At 37.0% G+C, this 19,936-nt stretch overlaps 1 protein-coding gene across 2 annotated transcripts in view; it reads right to left on the bottom strand.

Moving 5' to 3' along the window:
• LOC117317597 overlaps positions 1–19,351 on the bottom strand; it is a 66,017-nt gene extending 46,666 nt beyond the window's left edge. The window contains exons 1-4 of one of the 2 annotated variants that reach the window (XM_033872446.1): positions 19,236–19,351; positions 16,557–16,617; positions 13,332–13,659; positions 10,576–10,629 (exon numbers count right to left, since the gene is read on the bottom strand). In XM_033872446.1, coding sequence (XP_033728337.1) covers positions 10,576–10,629; positions 13,332–13,659; positions 16,557–16,574 — 400 coding nt within the window. In that variant the 5' untranslated portion in view covers positions 16,575–16,617; positions 19,236–19,351. The remainder of the gene's footprint in view (positions 1–10,575; positions 10,630–13,331; positions 13,660–16,556; positions 16,618–19,235) is intronic. The other variant, XM_033872447.1, reaches the window with a different exon arrangement.
• Between the last annotated feature and the right edge of the window lie 585 nt (positions 19,352–19,936).

Genomic DNA, 19,936 nt, shown 5'->3' with positions numbered 1-19,936 from the left:
CGTCATTTAGTCTTCATTAAACCTTAATTTGTTAATGATCCCTTAAATGACCTTTCCAACAACATATTTTTTAATGATTCATTAACTAATCTATCATTAGAGATTTAATGAATCATTTTAAGGCTGAATGATACTTTAATGATGGTTTAATTTAATGAACGTTCGAACAACCGGCCCCAGGTCTCTTGGCCTTTTGGTTATTGAGAAGAAGTCATGGAAATATTTTAGTCTGTTGGACCCCTGTGACCTTGAATGAAGGTCAAGATCATCCATTTGAACATACTTGGTAGCCCTTGTAACGTTGAAAATGGACCCCCCTTGAAAATGGAACCGGGTTCCATTTTCCACGGGGGTCCATTTTCAACGTTACATCCTTCACCCCAGCATGCTACCGATCTAAAATCCGGTCTCAGGTCCACTTTGTTATCTAGAAGAAGTTGGTTAAAGATTTTAGCCTTTTTTGACTTCTGTGATCGTGAATGAAGGTTAAGGTCATTCATTTGAACAATCTTGGTAACCTATCAACCCGGCATGCTTCAGGCCCAATATCATGTATCTGGGCCTCTTGGTTATTGAAAAGAAGTTACTGTGCTTGGGGATATTTTGGAGGTGGTTATATTTTGGTTTATTAGGGGCCTGGGGTGAATCAACCAAAATTAAACACACCAAAATTTCACGAAAAAAAATTGTCGGAACAAAAGCCGGATTATAGCAACCGTCTTTCCGTTCATTTACTACATACCCATCACTAGCTTGCACAGTCCGTGTTGATGTGTGTTGGAATATTGTTTTTTGATGAAAACGCGTCAATAAAGGTATGTTTTCATCTAAATGTGTCATACATTTCTTTCACGTTGTTTTCATATTGATTGTTGTATTAGCTGTGTTCAATGATAAGTCGCATCTCAATCAATCGATTAACTTGTGGAACTTACAAAGCGACGACTGCATGTTTTCCTGTGCAACTAGGTGAGAGTGTTCTCAAATACCTTTTCAAACAAAGGCTATATCTCAGATAGGTGATCAAATCTTAGCCACAGAGCTTTTAATCACTGTGTACACGTGTCCATGCGACATGGCTTCTACTAAATATGTTGACTTTCGTAGCGTAATGAACAACATATCAATTACATAACTACAGGAAAGTGCCAAAATTTAACACACATGATGGTAAACGCCATAATTTGATGCACCAATATTTAACCACCCATTTTAAGCAAAAACCGTCTTGGCGACGCTGAAATATCCCAAAGTACGGTATTTGAAAATTTTAGCATATTTGATCCCTCTGGTCTTGAACGTCTGTCAATGTCATTCTTTTGACAAACTTTGTAGCCGTTCAACCCAGCATGCTACAGACCCAATATCAATTCCAAGTGCCTCTTGGTTATTGAGACGTTGGTTAAGGATTTTAGTCTTTATGACTCTTGTGACATTGTATGGAGGTCAAGGTCATTCATTTGAACAGACTTGGTAGTCCATCATCCCAGCATACTACAGACCTAATAACAGGTATCTGGGTCTCTTCGTTATTGAAAAGAAGTTATTTAAACATTTTAGACTATTTGACCCCTGTGAGCTTGAATGTCGGTCAAGGTCATTCATTGGAACAAAAATGGTGGCCCTTCAAACCAGAATGCTACTGACCCAATATCAACTCCCTGGGCCTCTTGGTTATTGAAAAGTCCTTTGAAGATTTGTTTGCCTATATGACCTTTGTGATCTGGAATGCAGGTCAAGGTAATGCATTTCCTAAAAACCTGCCATTGAAATAAGTCCTTTATCCCAGGATACCACAGACCCAATATCAAATCTCTGGGCCCCTTGGTTATTGTTGTTAAAATATTTTAGCCTAATTGGTCCCTGTGACCTTGAATGTTGGTCAAGGTCATTCAATTGAAAAAACTTGGTAGCCCTTTATCCAAGCATGTTACATGTCTGATATAAGTCCCAGGGCCTCTTGGTCATTGAGAAGTCGTTTGATAATTTTAGCCTATTTGATCCCACTGACCTTGAATACAGGTCAATGTCATTCATTTGAAGTGTGTTATGATTATTGACGACAGATGGTCAGACGACGGACGCCACACATTCTGGTAGGTGAGCCAAAAAATAAAACAATTCAGAAATGTATTCTAACAAATTTCCATTAAACAAGATTAAACTCTTCAAGCATGGTTTGTCAGTTAGTTAGGATATGTAACAGATTCCCAATGTCCGGTCTAGATATCTGATGTAAAATATATAGATGTCTTATACACAATCTTATATCAATTCATAATGTTTATAATTCATATACTGCTTTGTTGACATCATATCGAGCAAGAGGTCCAGAGGGCCTGTATCGCTCACCTCGATTTCATGAGATATGAAACAAGAATGATGATTAAGTATATTTGTCACTGGTATTGCTATGTCAATATATCATAGTCATTTTATATGGGTACACGAGGTTTTTATGCCAAAAAATGCAATAATCCAAGAAATGAAATTGACTTTGTACAATTTTGAATCCCCACCCCATGACCATGCTACCATACATGAGTGATATTCATTGCTTAGTTTCAGAGAAGAAGTTGTTTATATCAATTCTGCCAAAATTACCCCTTTGGGCCCCGCCTCTTAGCTCCCCAGGGGTCAGCTCTGTCATAAACCCCCAGTATACAGTTTTGATTCCCTACCCAGGGGGTTGTACCAGGCAAATATGAGCGATATTCATAGCTTAGTTTCAAAGAAGAAGTTGTTTATATCAATTTAGCCAAATTGACCCCTTTTGGCCCCGCCCCTCAGGCCCCAGGTAGGTCGGCCCCACCATTTGTACAATTTTGAATCCTGGCCCCAAAGGGATGCTCAGTCAAATATGAGCAATACCTATTGCTTGGTTTCAGAGGAGAAGATGTTCATATCAATTTAGCCAAATTGATCCCTCTTGGTGGAAGGTCAAGGTCACGCCGACCAGGGAAGTCGCCTATTTTTCGGCTCCGGTAATTTGATATATTTCTTGGATTTTACGAACCTACAAAACTAGAATTTTTGGACAGTATTCGGTTTATGTGCTTTGGATTCACAATAGTCAAGAAACTGTGTTCGTATATGTGCAGAAAATGACTTTTGAAGCTTTCAAAAACGTAACAATGGATTAGACCCAACGGTGTGACAACTGTTAACGACGCGCGATAGTATACACGTACGTACCTGTGCATGTGTGATATACAGAGCTAGTTTGACTTTGGATTATATTGAACTATGGGTAGAACTAAGACTTCTAGTTCTACCGTCCCTAAGACAACGGAAGAGAAATTAGATGATATATCTGAAATGTTAGCCAATCTAGTGACCAAAACGGAAATGGACAAAAAAATTGAACGCATTACAGACAAAATGGAGGAGAAATTTTCTAGGTTGAAAGAAGACATCAGAAGAGAGAACCGTGAGCTCATAGACACTTATGAAAGCAGAATTTTCGATTTGGAAAAGGAGAACGACGAACTTAAAGAATCAGTTGGTAATCTTAGAAACAATTGTTTGGAATTACAGGACACAGTTCAATGACCTAGAACAGCACGGTCGAAAACATTCCATACAGATATTTGGTCTGGAGGATCCATCACAGAAAGAGACAGTAGCGGAGTGTAAAGAAAGTGTTACCAGTTTTGTCAATTCCAAGTTAAAAGTGAAACTCCGTAGTGAAGACATCGACATCACCCACAGACTTGGAAAATATGTTCCGGGGAAAAAGAGAAATATTATCGTAAAGTTCACACATAGAACAAAGAAACACGAAATTATCAAAGAGAGAAGAGTGCTCAAAAACACAGTAATCACGATCTTCGAAGATCTCACCAAACACAACCAAGATCGCCTCAGGGAAGCTTACAGTTTGGAATGTGTAAAGAACTCGTATAGCACTGACGGGAAATTATTCGTTATTCTGAAGGATGGCAGAAAACGAAGACTGTTTAATGACACTCCTTTAGATGCAGAATATCTGTTGAAGGATGGTAATTTCCGCTGACTAGATAATGGATTTTTGACTAAAAATCGGTAGTGGACATTTCCGGGAAATCGACCCGGTTACCGATTTGTGATGTACATGTGTTGTGGTAGCTGTCTAGTTGTGTACGGTTTTTCTCAGATTGTGTATTTGTTTTCATTCTTAATAATGGATGTAACACTTGTGAGGATAACTCTCTCTTTCTACAAGGTAAGCTCTTGTGCTTCAATATTTTTTCTTTCGATTTCCCATTTTTTTTTTTTTATGTATATTCATGCTATATATAACATAAATTTGGCGAGTGTGGTCATTTCACATACGCTTGCACTTGTGCATTAAACACAAAAGAAATCCTTAGTGATTTCATTTCTAACAATATCGTTTCAAATATGTGATTATTATCTCTTAATTGTTTATCATCATTTTGTCGCGATTGCTTTTTATTTCTTTAATGAAAAAGAAAGAGTTAATTACCTTGTATGTATAATTATCAGAGTTTGCCCTGTTTGCGCAATTTTCGGGTATCCGTTTATGACGGTGCACTATTTATTTATTGCTTAACCCCCCCCCCCCCCCCCCCAATGTGTGGTTATTTTCTCTTTTTAAATTATCATTTTGTCGTGATTACTTTTATTTTAATGAAAACGAAAGAGTTGTCTTGTAATCTTGTATGTATAATTATCAGAGTTTGCCCTGTTTGCGAAACTTCCGGGTATCCGTTTATGACGGGGCACTATTTATTTATTGCCTACATACCCATATCGCCCCCCCCCCCCCCCCTCCCCCCCCCCGGCATTTCTGTGTAATAAAATTTCTATTGTTTAACTTCAAACTTCTAGGTGACTGAGACTACTTGTAATCACTTCCGGTTAATCGAACCAATCTTCAAAATACGATGTAGAAGATGCAGTTGTGTTTTTCTAAGTGTTTTTAGTGCGTAAGTTAACAGTTGTCTATGTCTGAGATCTCATAGGCTATCTTTTTATGTTTTCTCTTTATGTTTGTGTGTTTGATGTACCCTTTTCCCTTACAGGCCTCGGAAACTCGACTATTACTCAGTGGCTCGTTGCTGGTGATAACTGTTTTGACTGTAATTTAGTAATTGATTACTGATAATGTAACGATTCTTAGTGCAAACTGTCAGGGTTTGGGGGATAGGATTAAAAGAAAAGACATATTCTCTTATTTGAAGAATCAGTCTTACAATATTTTCTGTCTTCAGGACACACATTTTACGCAAGATAAGGAGAATGTAATTAAAAGTGAATGGGGATACGAATGCTTCTTTAGCTCCTATAAATCAAATTCAAGAGGTGTTGCAATATGTTTTAATAATAATTTTGAATTTAAAATGTACAAGGAAAAGAAAGATAATACTGGTAACTTTTTGGCGCTAGATATAGTAATTGAAGGATCCCGAATGACTCTTATAACTGTATATGGCCCGAATCAGGATAGTCCTGATTTTTATGATATTATTACTCAGACTATTGACGATTTTGAAAATAATTATGTTGTGTTATGTGGAGACTTTAATTTAGTATTGAATCCAGAGGTTGATTATGACAGTAATTATAAAAATGTAAATAACCCTAAAGCAAGAGACAAAGTATGCGAACTTATTGAAAGTTATAGTCTTATTGATATACGTATACAGAGAACAGCATGAAGAGAGTAGAAGATATACATGGAGAAAAAGCAACCCTATTAAACAAGCCAGACTAGATTTTTTCTTGATTTCAGAAAATATGCTGTCTAATATTGAAAATTCTTCGATAGATCCTGGGTATAGGTCTGATCATTCCTTTCCTAAAATTCTGTTAAAGTTCAATATTTTTAAAAGAGGGAAGGGATTATGGAAACTAAACAATTCTCTGTTACATGATTTGGAATATCTCAATATTATAAAAGATCTTATTAATGAAGTAAAACTTCAATATTGTTTGCCAGTTTATAATTTAAACTCTATCTCTACAATCACAGATACTGATTTAGAATTCACCATTACAGACCAGTTATTTTTAGAAGTTATGTTGATGGAAATAAGAGGAAAAACAATCTCGTACTCGAGTTACATGAAAAAACAACAAAATCCCAGAGAGGATAGTTTGAAAAAAAACATACAGGAATTAGAAGATAGGGATAATATTGATTTAACTGTCCTTGAAGATAAGAAAAAAGAACTTGAATCAATTAGATTGCATAAAACAAAGGGAAATATTGTTAGATCGCGAGCCAAATGGATAGAAGAAGGAGAGAAACCTACAAAATATTTTTTTGGTTTAGAAAACAGAAACTATACTTCCAAAATCATTCCTAAGTTGCAGAAAGAAAACAATGAAGTTATATCAGACCTGGGGGACATTTTGAATGAAGTCAAAGATTTTTATGAAAAGTTATATGATGATTCAGATGACATAGTAGATATTGATTTAACAAATTTTTTGTCTCACTGTAATGTCCCAAAATTAAATGTTACTGAGTCAGAGAATTTAGAAGGTATTATTACTCTTGAAGAAGCAGGGAAAACTCTTAGTAAAATGAAAAGTAATAAAAGTCCTGGTTCAGATGGATTTAGTGCAGAATTTTTTTAATGTTTTTGGAAACAATTAGGCACATTTGTTGTAAGATCTTTAAATTATGGATATTTTAATAATGAACTCTCTGTTACACAAAAGCAAGGCATTATTACTTGTATTCCAAAAGGGGACAAACCAAGACATTACATTAAAAATTGGCGACCAATATCACTTTTAAATATTGTCTATAAAATAGCATCTGGAGTTATAGCGAGTAGGTTAAAAACAATTTTAGGAAAGCTTATTCATAATGATCAGACAGGGTTTTTGGAAGGGCGTTACATAGGCGAAAATACTAGGCTTATTTATGATATTATGAGTTACACTGAAGATCATTATATACCTGGAATGCTTCTCATGATTGACTTTGAAAAGGCCTTTGATTCAGTGTCATGGAAATTTATAGACAAAACTCTTCTATACTTCGGTTTTGGGGATAGTATCAGAAAATGGATAAAAACACTTCATAATAATGTTAATTCGGCCATAAATCAGGGTGGGAATATTTCTATTTTTTTTAAGGTAAAGCGTGGTTGCCGTCAAGGGGACCCTGTCGCACCTTATATTTTTATATTGTGCACTGAAATCTTAGCAACCAGGATAAGAAATAATAGCAATATAATGGGTATAAACATTGATGACTTTCCTATTCTTCTTTCACAGTATGCAGATGACACTTCATTAATACTTGACGGATCAGAAAAATCTTTACAAGAGTCCATTCTGGAATTGAAACTATTTGCTGAAATTTCCGGTCTTAAAATCAATATAAATAAAACCCATGTAATATGGATTGGGAGTAAAAAGTACAGTAGTGACACCTTTTTACCAGATTTAGGCTTAAAATGGGGTAGGGACAAATTCACACTGCTGGGGATAGATTTTAGTGTTAATTTACATGAAATACCTAATTGAACTTTGACAAAAACTTATTAAACTCAAGTCTTTAATTAAGTCATGGAACAGAAGAGAGTTAACTCCTATTGGTAAAATACACGTAATTAAATCTCTATTAATATCTCAATTTAATCACTTGTTTATTTCACTTCCTAATCCAAGCAGTAACTTTATCAATAAGCTGAATAGTATTTTAGACAATTTTCTATGGAATGGTAAAATAGACAAGGTGAAAAGAAAGGTAATAATCAAAGAATATTTTGAAGGGGGACTAAAAATGGTTGATATAAAAGCCTTTATTGATGCACTTAAGCTCAGCTGGTTAAAAAGATTTTTTCAAAGTACTTCTACTAAAAATTGGCAAGTGATCTTCATGAATATTACTAACATTGATTATATTGCTAACTGTGGAAAAGACTTCTTACATAAATGTGAAAGAAGATGTAAAAAATTATTTTGGTGTGATGTTCTTAGGGCATGGGGAAAACTTCTTGACTTAGATATACTCAAGGGCAGACAACTCTCTATTTTAAAAGCACCTCTGTGGTATAATCCACTTTTGAATATTGGGGGACATTCTGTTTTTTATAATAATTGGTATAGAAAGGGTGTTAAGATAATAAATGATATGTTGAAACACACTTCCCCAGTTACTTTCTACTCCTATTATGAATTTATTCATAAATATGGTGTAGTTACCAACTTTCTTCAGTTTCAAGGTATTGTCAATGCAGTTAAACTAAATATTCATATACAAAGTATCCAAGATACAAAACTTATACTCCCCTTTATTCCTTTTAACATAGAACCATTCATTAACAGGACAAAGGGAACCAGACATTTATATAAAATCTTGTCTAAGAATGATGAAATTCCTACTGGTAGAAAAAAATGGGCTGATAATTATGACTTTGATGATTCTGTCTGGGGAAATATATTCTATCTTCCTTTTAACCAATGATTCAAAACTTCAGTGGTTCCAATACAGAATTTTACATAAGATTTTGACAACAAATTCTTTGCTTTTCAAGGCAAATATTGTTATAAACCCTCTTTGCACATTTTGTAATTCAGAGTCCGAAACCATAACACATATTTTTTGGGATTGTCAAAAAGTACAGGATTTATTGCAGAGTCTAGAAATACTTCTGGATGCACTTTTAATTCCTTTTACTATGAATAAACAGTCTTTTATATTTGGACTCCCATCAGTTAGAAATGTGTATAATAAAGTTGATAATGAGATTAACATCATCATTAAACATTATATCTATAAAACCAGATGTCTAAACACTACCCTAAATTTAAATGCTCTTATCAATTCAATAAGAGAAAACCACAATGTCAAAAAGTATGCAGCAATTGGGAAGGGTGAAGCTTCTCTTGAATGTTTTAACAAAGGTTGGGAAAAATGGAAAAAGGTTCTCCTTTTGTAAGTATTTATTATATTGAATATATTTTTCTTCTCAAACTCTGACTGTTTGCAAAAAGCCAATGACATTTATAAAATTCTATCATATATTTTCAGCAAGTATTTCTTAAAAGTGTTTTCAATTCACTTATCAATTTTTTTCTTTCTTCCGAAGGCCTTTTGTATGTCTGAAGTGTCTGTCTTGTGTTTGTCTGTTTGTCAATCTGTCTGTATGTCTTTCCAATTATCTGTTCGTGTTTGGATGTCTTTATAGTTGTCCGTCGGGTGTCTGTCTGTCTAGCTGTTTGTCCTAATAGATGTCTTATATGTGTTTATATATATATATGTATTTTTTTTCTTTTTTTCTTCAATCTGTCTGTCCTTGTAGTTGTCTGTCTGTGGTATCTGTCTGTCTTGTGTTTGTCTGTATCATGCATCTCCCTCCTTTAATAAAAAAAAATACACATTTCTATCTTTTGTTTTGATTGTAAAGAAACATATAAAATATATTTCTTTCTCTAAGAAAATAAATAAATACAAACAGTGATATAAATGTCAGTCATAATGATGTGTGTATATATATACTTCCATACTATACAAATATTCAGATATGATTACTTGAATAAGTATGAAAGGAAATAGTATGAAAAGAAATAGTATGCAATGGATGCTTATATGTATCAAGAGTGTTTGAATTTGTGATATGAAAAAATGGATGAAGGTAAAAGGAACGAATGTATTGTCAAATTGTGTCATGTGTATGTATTTTTTGTTTTGAAAACCGAATAAAAATATAAGTTATAAAAAAAAAATTGATCCCTCTTGGTCCCGCCCCTCAGACCCCCTTGGGGTCAGCCTCATCATTTGTACAATTTTGAATCCCCATCCTACAGTGATGTTACCAGGCAAATATGAGCAATATCCATTGCTCAGTTTCGTAGAAGAAGTCGTTTATATCAATATAGCCCAATTGATCACATTTGGCCATGCCCCTCAGGCCCCTGGGGGACCAGCCCAGTCATTTGTACAATTTTGAACCCTCACTCAATAGTGATGGTACCAGGCAAATATAAGCAATATACATTGCTCTGTTTCAGATAAGAAGTCGTTTATATCAATATAGCCCAATTGACCACATTTGGCCCCGCCCCTCAGGCCCCCTGGCGTCAGCCCCATCATTTGTACAATTTTCAATTCCCACCCCATAGTGATGCTACCAGGCAAATATTAGTGATATCCATTGCTTGGTTTCAGAGCAGAAGTCGTTTATATAAATATAGGTATATTGATCCATTTTGGCCCCGCCCTCAGGCCCCCAGGCTGTCAGCCCCGCCATTTGTACAATCTTGAATCCTCACCCCATAGTGATGCTACCAGGCAAATAGGAGCGATATCCTTTGCTTAGTTTCAGAGAAGAAGTCGTTTATATTGATATAGCCAAATTGACCCCTTTTGGCCTCGCCCCTCAGACCCCTGAAGGGTCAGCCCCACCATTTGTACAATTTTGAGTCCACACCCTATAGGGATGCTTCTGACAAAATTTCATCAAATTCTGATCAGTGGTTACGAAGAAGAAGTCAATTGTTGACGGATGGGCGACGGACGCAACGGTATGGCATAAGCTCACCTGGTCCGAAGGACCAAGGTGACAATCACAAAGATAAACATAAGGCTTTATCCTTCTCACTACCAACCTCTTATCTGGTTTCCATCTCTTTCGGTTCTACGTTTCTTTGCTGCCGGTTGTCCTGTAAGTAAATGAATGGTTACATACCAGAAAAAAACACTTATAGACAACCAAAGTTTCATGAATCAGCTTTGACACCATCAGGTACCAAACTGTTCCAACCAGACATGCATCAAATGATAATCATTTTTGATATCAGAGGGAGCTTGGCGCCTACCAATGAATGATATTTATTGGTTCTATTTAAGACTGATGTTTTCTATATCTATTCCTTCTTCCCTTATAATAATCTAAAGATCTAGAAGAATGTTTTGAGAAATTTAGATAATAAACTTCAATTGTCAAAATCAAAAATAACTGCTATTTTCTCCTGATCAGATTCAAAAGTGAATGAACACTAGGGACCAAGAGGAACCTAATGTGACGTAGTTTTCAAGAAAAAGTGATAACAAACTTCAATTCTCAAAATCTAAGATGGCGATGTTGGCCATTTGTTTTATAATCAAGCTCCAAATATATCAGCACAACAAAACAGGGTTAACTTTTGAGAAATATCCCTTGAGTAGTTTTCAAGAACTGTAAGCTGACGGCTAATTTTAATATCCCCATTACCCCTTATTTGTGGCCATGATAACCAAATGACATATATTGTTTAGAGGCCTCTTGTTTCTGTAATACAGAAAATCTGTATATAGTAATATGGTTATCATGACAACTAATACTGTTGCGATTAATCTGACTGGTGATTGTACGAAATTATAATGAGGTATGCGCTATTGTTGTGACGTCATACAGTGGTGATCATTTTGCCAGGTATTGTAGGGTGGTCGGGTATGTCTGTAGCAGTGTTTTATAATTAGAAGAATGGTAAGGCGATGTTTTGTTATATGTAGTTCTGCTTCTTTGCAGTGAGTCGGGTGATAGGAGATGTGTGGTGAGGTAGTTGTGTTTATCCGTAAAAATCATATAGATGTCGTCTATGAATTTGAAGTGTACACTTGATGTGGCATTGTGCTGGGAATTTGATGTTTAAGGTCATCCATAAAGATATTTGCAAACAAGATTGCCACTTTGGTGCCACTTTGGTGTCCATGCTGGTTCCCCAGTTCGTAGCTAATGCTTATTATTAAAAAGTTAAGTAATTGCAATGTAAGACCAGTTTGGGTAGATCCAGTATGTTGTAACTAGCCAGGGTAAATGTTAAATGAGAGTTCATGCTTCAGCTCGTAGAACTTCATGGCTAGGTTTGTTGGTGAACAGTGAGGTAACATATATTATAACCACGATGGAACCCTTGGGTAGTGGTGAAGGTTTTCTGTTTATAAAATCAGTAGTGCCTTTGATGTAGCGGGGAATAAGTGGCACTCAAAGTTTTATTACAACCAGACATCAATCAGCTGTTATACCATTGGGTACCAAAGTGTTACACACAGAAACTGATTACCTCTGATACAATATTACAAGGACAGATCATGGCTTAATTATTCTCCAGCTGAAACTGAAACTTAACTCTTTCCGTACTCACGACGACTACAGACGTCACAAAAATGTGCTCTTGTATCCTTCATGACGACTACACACGTCGCAATTAACATGCCTTCCATCCTTTGTGACGACTCAAATCGTCGTAAAACATCGCAAAAGATGTTGATATTACTTGCTGGTTTAGCATAGTCATACGAAGGAATTGACACGGAAATGATGTTTTTAAGAAATAAAAAGCAATGTAAATATTGTATTGATGGTATATTTTATGTACCAGAAGCATAATTCATTCGTTAAGATTGTCTATTTCAAAGAATTCCGCCGGTTCATGCCGAGCTGTTTACATAGCTACAAAAACGATGTTTTGGCTGCGTGATTTCTTGCACATGTCTGACACATGTGCCGATTAACATGTCATTTCCCGCGATTCTGCCTGGTGATTTCGCCGTATTTTAAAGGAAAAATTGGGTAAAAGAGTTTCCGTACTCAGTACTTGTTCCATATGATAAACTTCATTTAATATTAAGCATTATACAACAGTAAAAGATCAGTAAAAGATTGTTTTATCGACGTCTGATGTGATAGCCATATGCTCCAATACACAAAGGACCTACCCAGCATTCACTTCCGGTAGCGACCGCGAAATTTGAATGAGTACGTAAAGAGTTAAAAGAACCTGATATATTATTTGCTTTCGTTGCCAAGATTGATACAAAGTCTGGAAAAAATGAGACAATGTTCAAAAAAATTAGAAATTTCAATTGAAAGTGGCTTGATCAGTGTTGACGAGAGTGTACAGTACGTGTCACAAGCCATTAGGTATATCATTGAATGGCTTATCACAACCAAGTTTGTGGGAATATTCATTAATTCCTGAAAAAAATTTCATATTTAATAACAAGTAAATTAGATGAGACTAACCTTACTTTATGGCCTGTATCTGTTGGGGGAATAAACTCAATATCATCATATAGATACACCTAATTTACAAAATACACTATGTTTGAATATTCATTTAGTAAATAATAAAACAATTAGCTAAACTAAATATCCTAAGGGTTACTATTTAATGTTAAATTAATAAATCCTTGTAATTATTAAGGAATTACCTCCCCTGATACCCTCACCAACCTTCCATATATGTATATAGGTCTGTGTTTGTTTACCATCTGTTAATTATAAGGAAAGGACTAAGATAGGCTATGCCTGATGTCCAATCCTATTGGCTTAACATCATGTCAATAAAATATGTTGAAATTGAAATTGAATGAGACTAACCTTCAGACAGGAGTGCTTTTATCTTGATTGAAGTCTCCTTAACAACCTCGGCTGCTTCAACGTCAACTTTAAGGAGTGCGTCATGGAGTTCCTCAAAGGAACCTTTCATAGGATCAATCTTTCCTTTTGCCCTCAGCTTCTCAAGTATGTCTCCAATATATGTAATGTCGTCACCATGGAGTACATGAGGTAACAATGGTTCCAGTGCTGTCAAAAGTCTCTGCCAGGTCAATTTTCTATCTGGGCTGATCATCTCACTCAGATGTATCACCATATCAGAATACCACATTCTGATTTTGTACTGCTGATCATCATCAGCTTGGGACGTCTGTTTGAATGAAAAAAGGTTTAGTTAGTTGAGGGCAGAGGGCATTTGTAGAAATGACAAACAGAGGGATTAGTGTTTGACTGACAGCCGAGGACAGCTGTAGAAATGACAGTGGGATTAGTATTTGACTGTCAGCCGAGGACAGCTGTTGAAATGACAAACAGAGGGATTAGTATTTGACTGTCAGCCGAGGACAGCTGTAGAAATGACAGAGGGATTAGTATTTGACTGTCAGCCGAGGACAGCTGTTGAAATGACAAACAGGGGGATTAGTATTTGACTGTCAGCCGAGGACAGCTGTAGAAATGACAAACAGAGGGATTAGTATTTGACCGTCAGCCGAGGACAGCTGTAGAAATGACAAACAGGGGGATTAGTATTTGACTGTCAGCCGAGGACAGCTGTAGAAATGACAGTGGGATTAGTATTTGACTGTCAGCCGAGGACAGCTGTTGAAATGACAAACAGAGGGATTAGTATTTGACTGTCAGCCGAGGACAGCTGTAGAAATGACAGAGGGATTAGTATTTGACTGTAAGCCGAGGGCAGCTGTTGAAATGACAAACAGGGGGATTAGTATTTGACTGTCAGCCGAGGACAGCTGTAGAAATGACAAACAGAGGGATTAGTATTTGACCGTCAGCCGAGGACAGCTGTAGAAATGACAAACGGGGATTAGTATTTGACCGTCAGCCGAGGACAGCTGTTGAAATGACAAACAGGGGGATTAGTATTTGACTGTCAGCCGAGGACAGCTGTAGAAATGACAAACAGAGGGATTAGTATTTGACCGTCAGCCGAGGACAGCTGTAGAAATGACAAACAGGGGGATTAGTATTTGACTGTCAGCCGAGGACAGCTGTAGAAATGACAAACAGAGGGATTAGTATTTGACTGTCAGCCGAGGGCAGCTGTAGAAATGACAAACAGGGGGATTAGTATTTGACTGTCAGCCGAGGACAGCTGTAGAAATGACAAACAGAGGGATTAGTATTTGACTGTCAGCCGAGGACAGCTATAACAAGACCAAAAGCTCACCGGCGGCAGCAATCACACTAGCATTCATTTTTATGTATGTATAGGCAATGTCATTTTGAAATTGTATGTCACATTATATTGCTCCTAGACCTCTAATGGATGTACAAACCAAATAAGAAGGGTGTGGACTTTTCCAAAACTAACCCCCTAAATCTTTAAAGTGGGTTTTTGGGTCAAAAAAAGTAAGTCCACTAAATGGTAAAATGCCCAAAACAAACTTTTTCTGCATGATTTGCCACAGCATCACTCCTGGATCTCTAATGAATGTTTAAACCAAATTAGAAAGGTGATAGGTGTATAAATAAAATGGTAAAATGCAAATAAATTACGATTGTTTTCTGCATTGTTTTGCCATAGCATCACCTCTAGACCTCTTATGAATGTATAAACCAAATAAGAAGGGCTTGAGGTGTGTACTTTTGGACTTACAAGCTTTCCAAAAACCGACGCGGACGCCGCGGTGACAGCATTAGCTCTCTGTTACTCGTAACCGGTGAGCTAACAATGACAAACAGTGGGATTAGTATTTGACTGTCAGTCGAGGACAGCTGTAGAAATGACAGTGGGATTAGTATTTGATTGTCAGCCGAGGACAGCTGTTGAAATGACAAACAGGGGGATTAGTATTTGACTGTCAGTCGAGGACAGCTGTAGAAATGACAAACAGGGGGATTAGTATTTGACTGTCAGCCGAGGACAGCTGTAGAAATGACAAACAGAGGGATTAGTATTTGACCGTCAGCCGAGGACAGCTGTAGAAATGACAAACAGGGGGATTAGTATTTGACTGTCAGCCGAGGACAGGTGTAGAAATGACAAACAGAGGGATTAGTATTTGACTGTCAGCCGAGGACAGCTGTAGAAATGGCAAACAGGGGGATTAGTATTTGACTGTCAGCCGAGGACAGCTGTAGAAATGACAAACAGAGGGATTAGTATTTGACTGTCAGCCGAGGACAGCTATAACAAGACCAAAAGCTCACCGGCGGCAGCAATCACACTAGCATTCATTTTTATGTATGTATAGGCAATGTCATTTTGAAATTGTATGTCACATTATATTGCTCCTAGACCTCTAATGGATGTACAAACCAAATAAGAAGGGTGTGGACTTTTCCAAAACTAACCCCCTAAATCTTTAAAGTGGGTTTTTGGGTCAAAAAAAGTAAGTCCACTAAATGGTAAAATGCCCAAAAAAACTTTTTCTGCATGATTTGCCACAGCATCACTCCTGGATCTCTAATGAATGTTTAAACCAAATTAGAAAGGTGATAGGTGTATAAATAAAATGGTAAAATGCAAATAAATCACGATTGTTTTCTGCATTGTTTTGCCATAGCATCACTTCTAGACCTCTTATGAATGTATAAACCAAATAAGAAGAACTTGAGGTGTGTACTTTTGGACTTACAAGCTTTCCAAAAACCGACGCGGAAGCCGCGGTGACAGCATTAGCTCTCTGTTACTCGTAACCGGTGAGCTAACAATGACAAACAGTGGGATTAGTATTTGACTGTCAGTCGAGGACAGCTGTAGAAATGACAGTGGGATTAGTATTTGATTGTCAGCCGAGGACAGCTGTTGAAATGACAAACAGGGGGATTAGTATTTGACTGTCAGTCGAGGACAGCTGTAGAAATGACAGTGGGATTAGTATTTGATTGTCAGCCAAGGACAGCTGTTGAAATGACAAACAGGGGGATTAGTATTTGACTGTCAGTCGAGGACATCTGACCCTCAAAATTTGTTTATGTCCAGAGTCAGAGAGGAAGTTCGTACCTAGTTTAGCCATATATTTCATTTCAATAGAGGCACCCAAAATGCCTCTCTTGACTTCCATGTTAGAAAATGATACTCACACTAGCTTTTTCAGCCATCCTTCTGTTTTTTATTTTGGAGCTAGTTCTAGGTACAGCTCTTCTGGAAAAAAAGTATTGAGGAGATATTGATCAACGGGATTACAAAGTGACAACAAAGTAAAAGTGACATAGTTATATTTAAATCTCTCCCATCTTCAGCTTAGTAAACTCTGACTGCATTTAAATTTAAATTTGTTTATCAACCCCCAACAATGCTATGTATGCAGGTTATAGTGTGGGGATCCCAACTGCTTTAAAGAAATAATGAAGTCCAGACTTTTAAGTTTACAACATGCATTAATAATTTTATGACTAGTAGCGATTTAAAGGAATTATCTCTATTTCCCCTATTGTAACCCCCACCATCCCCGGCCCCTTTGGGGTCAGAGTCATCACTTATGCATAATCTGTTCCCCCCCCCCCCCCCAAGGATGCTCCCGACTAAATTGGGTTCAAATCCATTCATAACTTTATGACTAGTAGCAGTTTAAAGGAATAACATCTATTTTCCCTATCAGGCCCACGGCCCTTTGGCCCCTTGGGGTCAGTCACCATTTATGCAAAATCTATTCCCCTTCCCCCAAGAATATTTCTGACCAAATTGGGATCAAATTCATTCATAACTTTATGACCAGTAGCGATTTAAAGGAATCACATCTATTTCCGATATTGGGCCCCGCCCCTTCGGCCCCTTGGGGGTCAAAGCCACCATTTATGCAAAATCTGTTCCCCTTCCCCGAAGGATGCTCCTGACCAAATTGGTTTAAAATCCATTCATAACTTTATGACAAGTAGCAATTTAAAGGAATTGCCTCAAATTCCCATATTAGGCCCTGCCTCTCCGACCCCTTAGGGGTCAGAGTCACCATTTATACAAAATCTGATCCCTTTCCACCAAGAATGTTTCTGACCCTGCAGTATATCGAAACTTCAAGTGCCATATTCAAAATGTCCATCTATCGGCCATCTTGTTTTTTTTATCAGTCTCAAAATGTAACATGCACAACTAGGATAAGTACCAATTGCAAGGAAAACCTACAAATGAAATTTGATACATGAAGAGCTTTCTGAGAAATAGCGGCAAGTTAGTCTAGTGGGCTAATTAATTAAAAGTTAGATCTGGAATTAAGGCGTCTCTCATCATAATTTCCCGGATACCATACCATTTAAGCATTGAACTGCTTTCATTAGGAAGTTATGGGCTGATGAATGCAAACTGGACAAAGGCAAATTTAATGAAGCGCTTCATGTTGAATTTGCCTTTGTCCAGTTGGCATTCATCAGCCCATAACTTCCAAATGAAAGCAGTTCAATGCTTATATTTATGTTTGACAACGAATTTGAAAGACTATATCCAGGAATTTTACTCTGATAATGAATGAACAAATTATTATCGTCAAAGACGATTCAATTATCTTAAGTCAGTTATAATTTTCTGCCGAAACTTATCGTGTGAGGCAAGTGTGTACAAAGTACTAAAAACATCTGACATATCATTTTGGGACTCCAAAAATGGCTTATCTCGTGTAAATAATCACTCGCCGTAGCACCACTGATTACGGAATGTTCCTCCTCTGTCTCTATTTTCTCCTCGTCTTCACTGTCCAAAACGTTCATAACGTCTTTTACAACATCTGCATCAATACTGACGAAATCGGTCGCGGTGACCTTTACCCCGGAAGTCTCGTTTTCACTAGCTCTCAATCGCTTGATGATAAAGCCATTGTGAAACATACATGTACTGTGTACACACTAATAAGACATCTAAGAATGGATTAACAACTTGACATAAACATTGACAAAACAACTCACTTTATTCAGAGGTCATCGAAAACATAACTCACCGATTCAATAGCCGAACAAATATATACCCTGAAACGTGCCCTCGGGTGCCTATCGAAAACACCGTCGTGATCACTAGGGCATGACTCCGACTTCGGAGATGGGTTCGTACTAAAGTGTTAAAATAACATGGAATTTCAGCCGACGGGACTGCTAAATTGGTTCGTCATAGACAATATTTCGCTATGTGAAATTCGCAATATAAATACAGAATTACATAGAAGTAAGAGGGAGAAAAGCTGGGGAATCGAGATCAGTTCGCAATATCCATAAAATCGTTATAAGCGTGTTCGCACTAAACGTGTTTTACTGTAATGACGTCATAATAAAGATTTGGAAGTTATGGACTCATAACCTTCCAAGTGAGCTTGGTAAAATTACATGGTGGGGCTGCTGTGTAAATGTAAATATTACCGAATACCAACAAAACTGTCCGGTCACACCCCAGTGAACACATCCCCCGATTATGATATTCCATTGACAGCCTAGCGTAGCGAATGACTCAACGGAATTTCCTTTCTTTTTTTTTACTTTCGATTTTGGTTAGGTTTCCATTGATAACAAAATTTCTCGATAAAATCCCCCAAATCTGTAAATGTCTCTTGGCTATTGTCGGACTGAAATCAGGGACGTCTTTTGACTGTTATTAGGTGACACATTTGTAAACCAGTACCAAATATACAGCACTTTAATCTCCCAACTGCTCGAACAGGGAAGTGATAAAACTGGTCACGACCGGACCGCGCTCGCCTCAGATATTATAAAAAAACAAGTTATAAACAGGCAGTAGGGTACATAACACTATTAGTAACAAAACTAACAACACATTTAACTGACCTGGTGTTGTATTAGCTTAGTCTTTTGATCCTCTCCATCTGACAAAGTTTCCAAAGAAACTAGCCTCCGCTGAAACGATGTAGAGTGTTGAAAGCCATCGTCGACCGGTAGGTGTCAGGGCGTTTCGGTAACAAGTCGTTTCGGTACTTTTTTCGGAAGTTGTTTCGGGACATTCGGAAGTCGTTTCGGTAGAAGTCCGGGTCGTTTCGGGAGACATGAGCAAGTCGTTTCGGTACTTTCAATCAACATTAGAATAAACACCTTAATTAACATGAATTAATCTGTTTTTAAAACTATACTGTATATATACATATTTACTATAAATGTCTATGTCTCTGTCTTTATCAAACGGGTTTATAAGCTATATATATGTCTTGTCTTAGTGTATTTCCATTCAGGAGCTGTCGAGATATTCACAACCTTTAAAGGGTATATATTGGACCACATTCCACTAATGCAAGCGTTTAGAATAATAACAGCTCGACAGACACTAAAAGATGAGGAGAGCGAACATTTAAAGCACAATATTTATATGAAGCTGCTAAACACGGACGCTAAAATCACTGGCCGTGATATGCACAAAGCCATGTTTGAAAACGTGAAGAGTTCAAAATTTAAAGTGCATGTTGTGATCACGATTTAAACTTTTTTGCCTACATTTTTTACACGAGCATGAACTATGGTAATACGATACATGTATA

The sequence above is a fragment of the Pecten maximus genome, chromosome 19, assembly GCF_902652985.1.
Source record: "Pecten maximus chromosome 19, xPecMax1.1, whole genome shotgun sequence".
NCBI lineage: Eukaryota > Metazoa > Mollusca > Bivalvia > Pectinida > Pectinidae > Pecten > Pecten maximus.
This window is presented reverse-complemented; position numbering and strand designations above follow the sequence as displayed.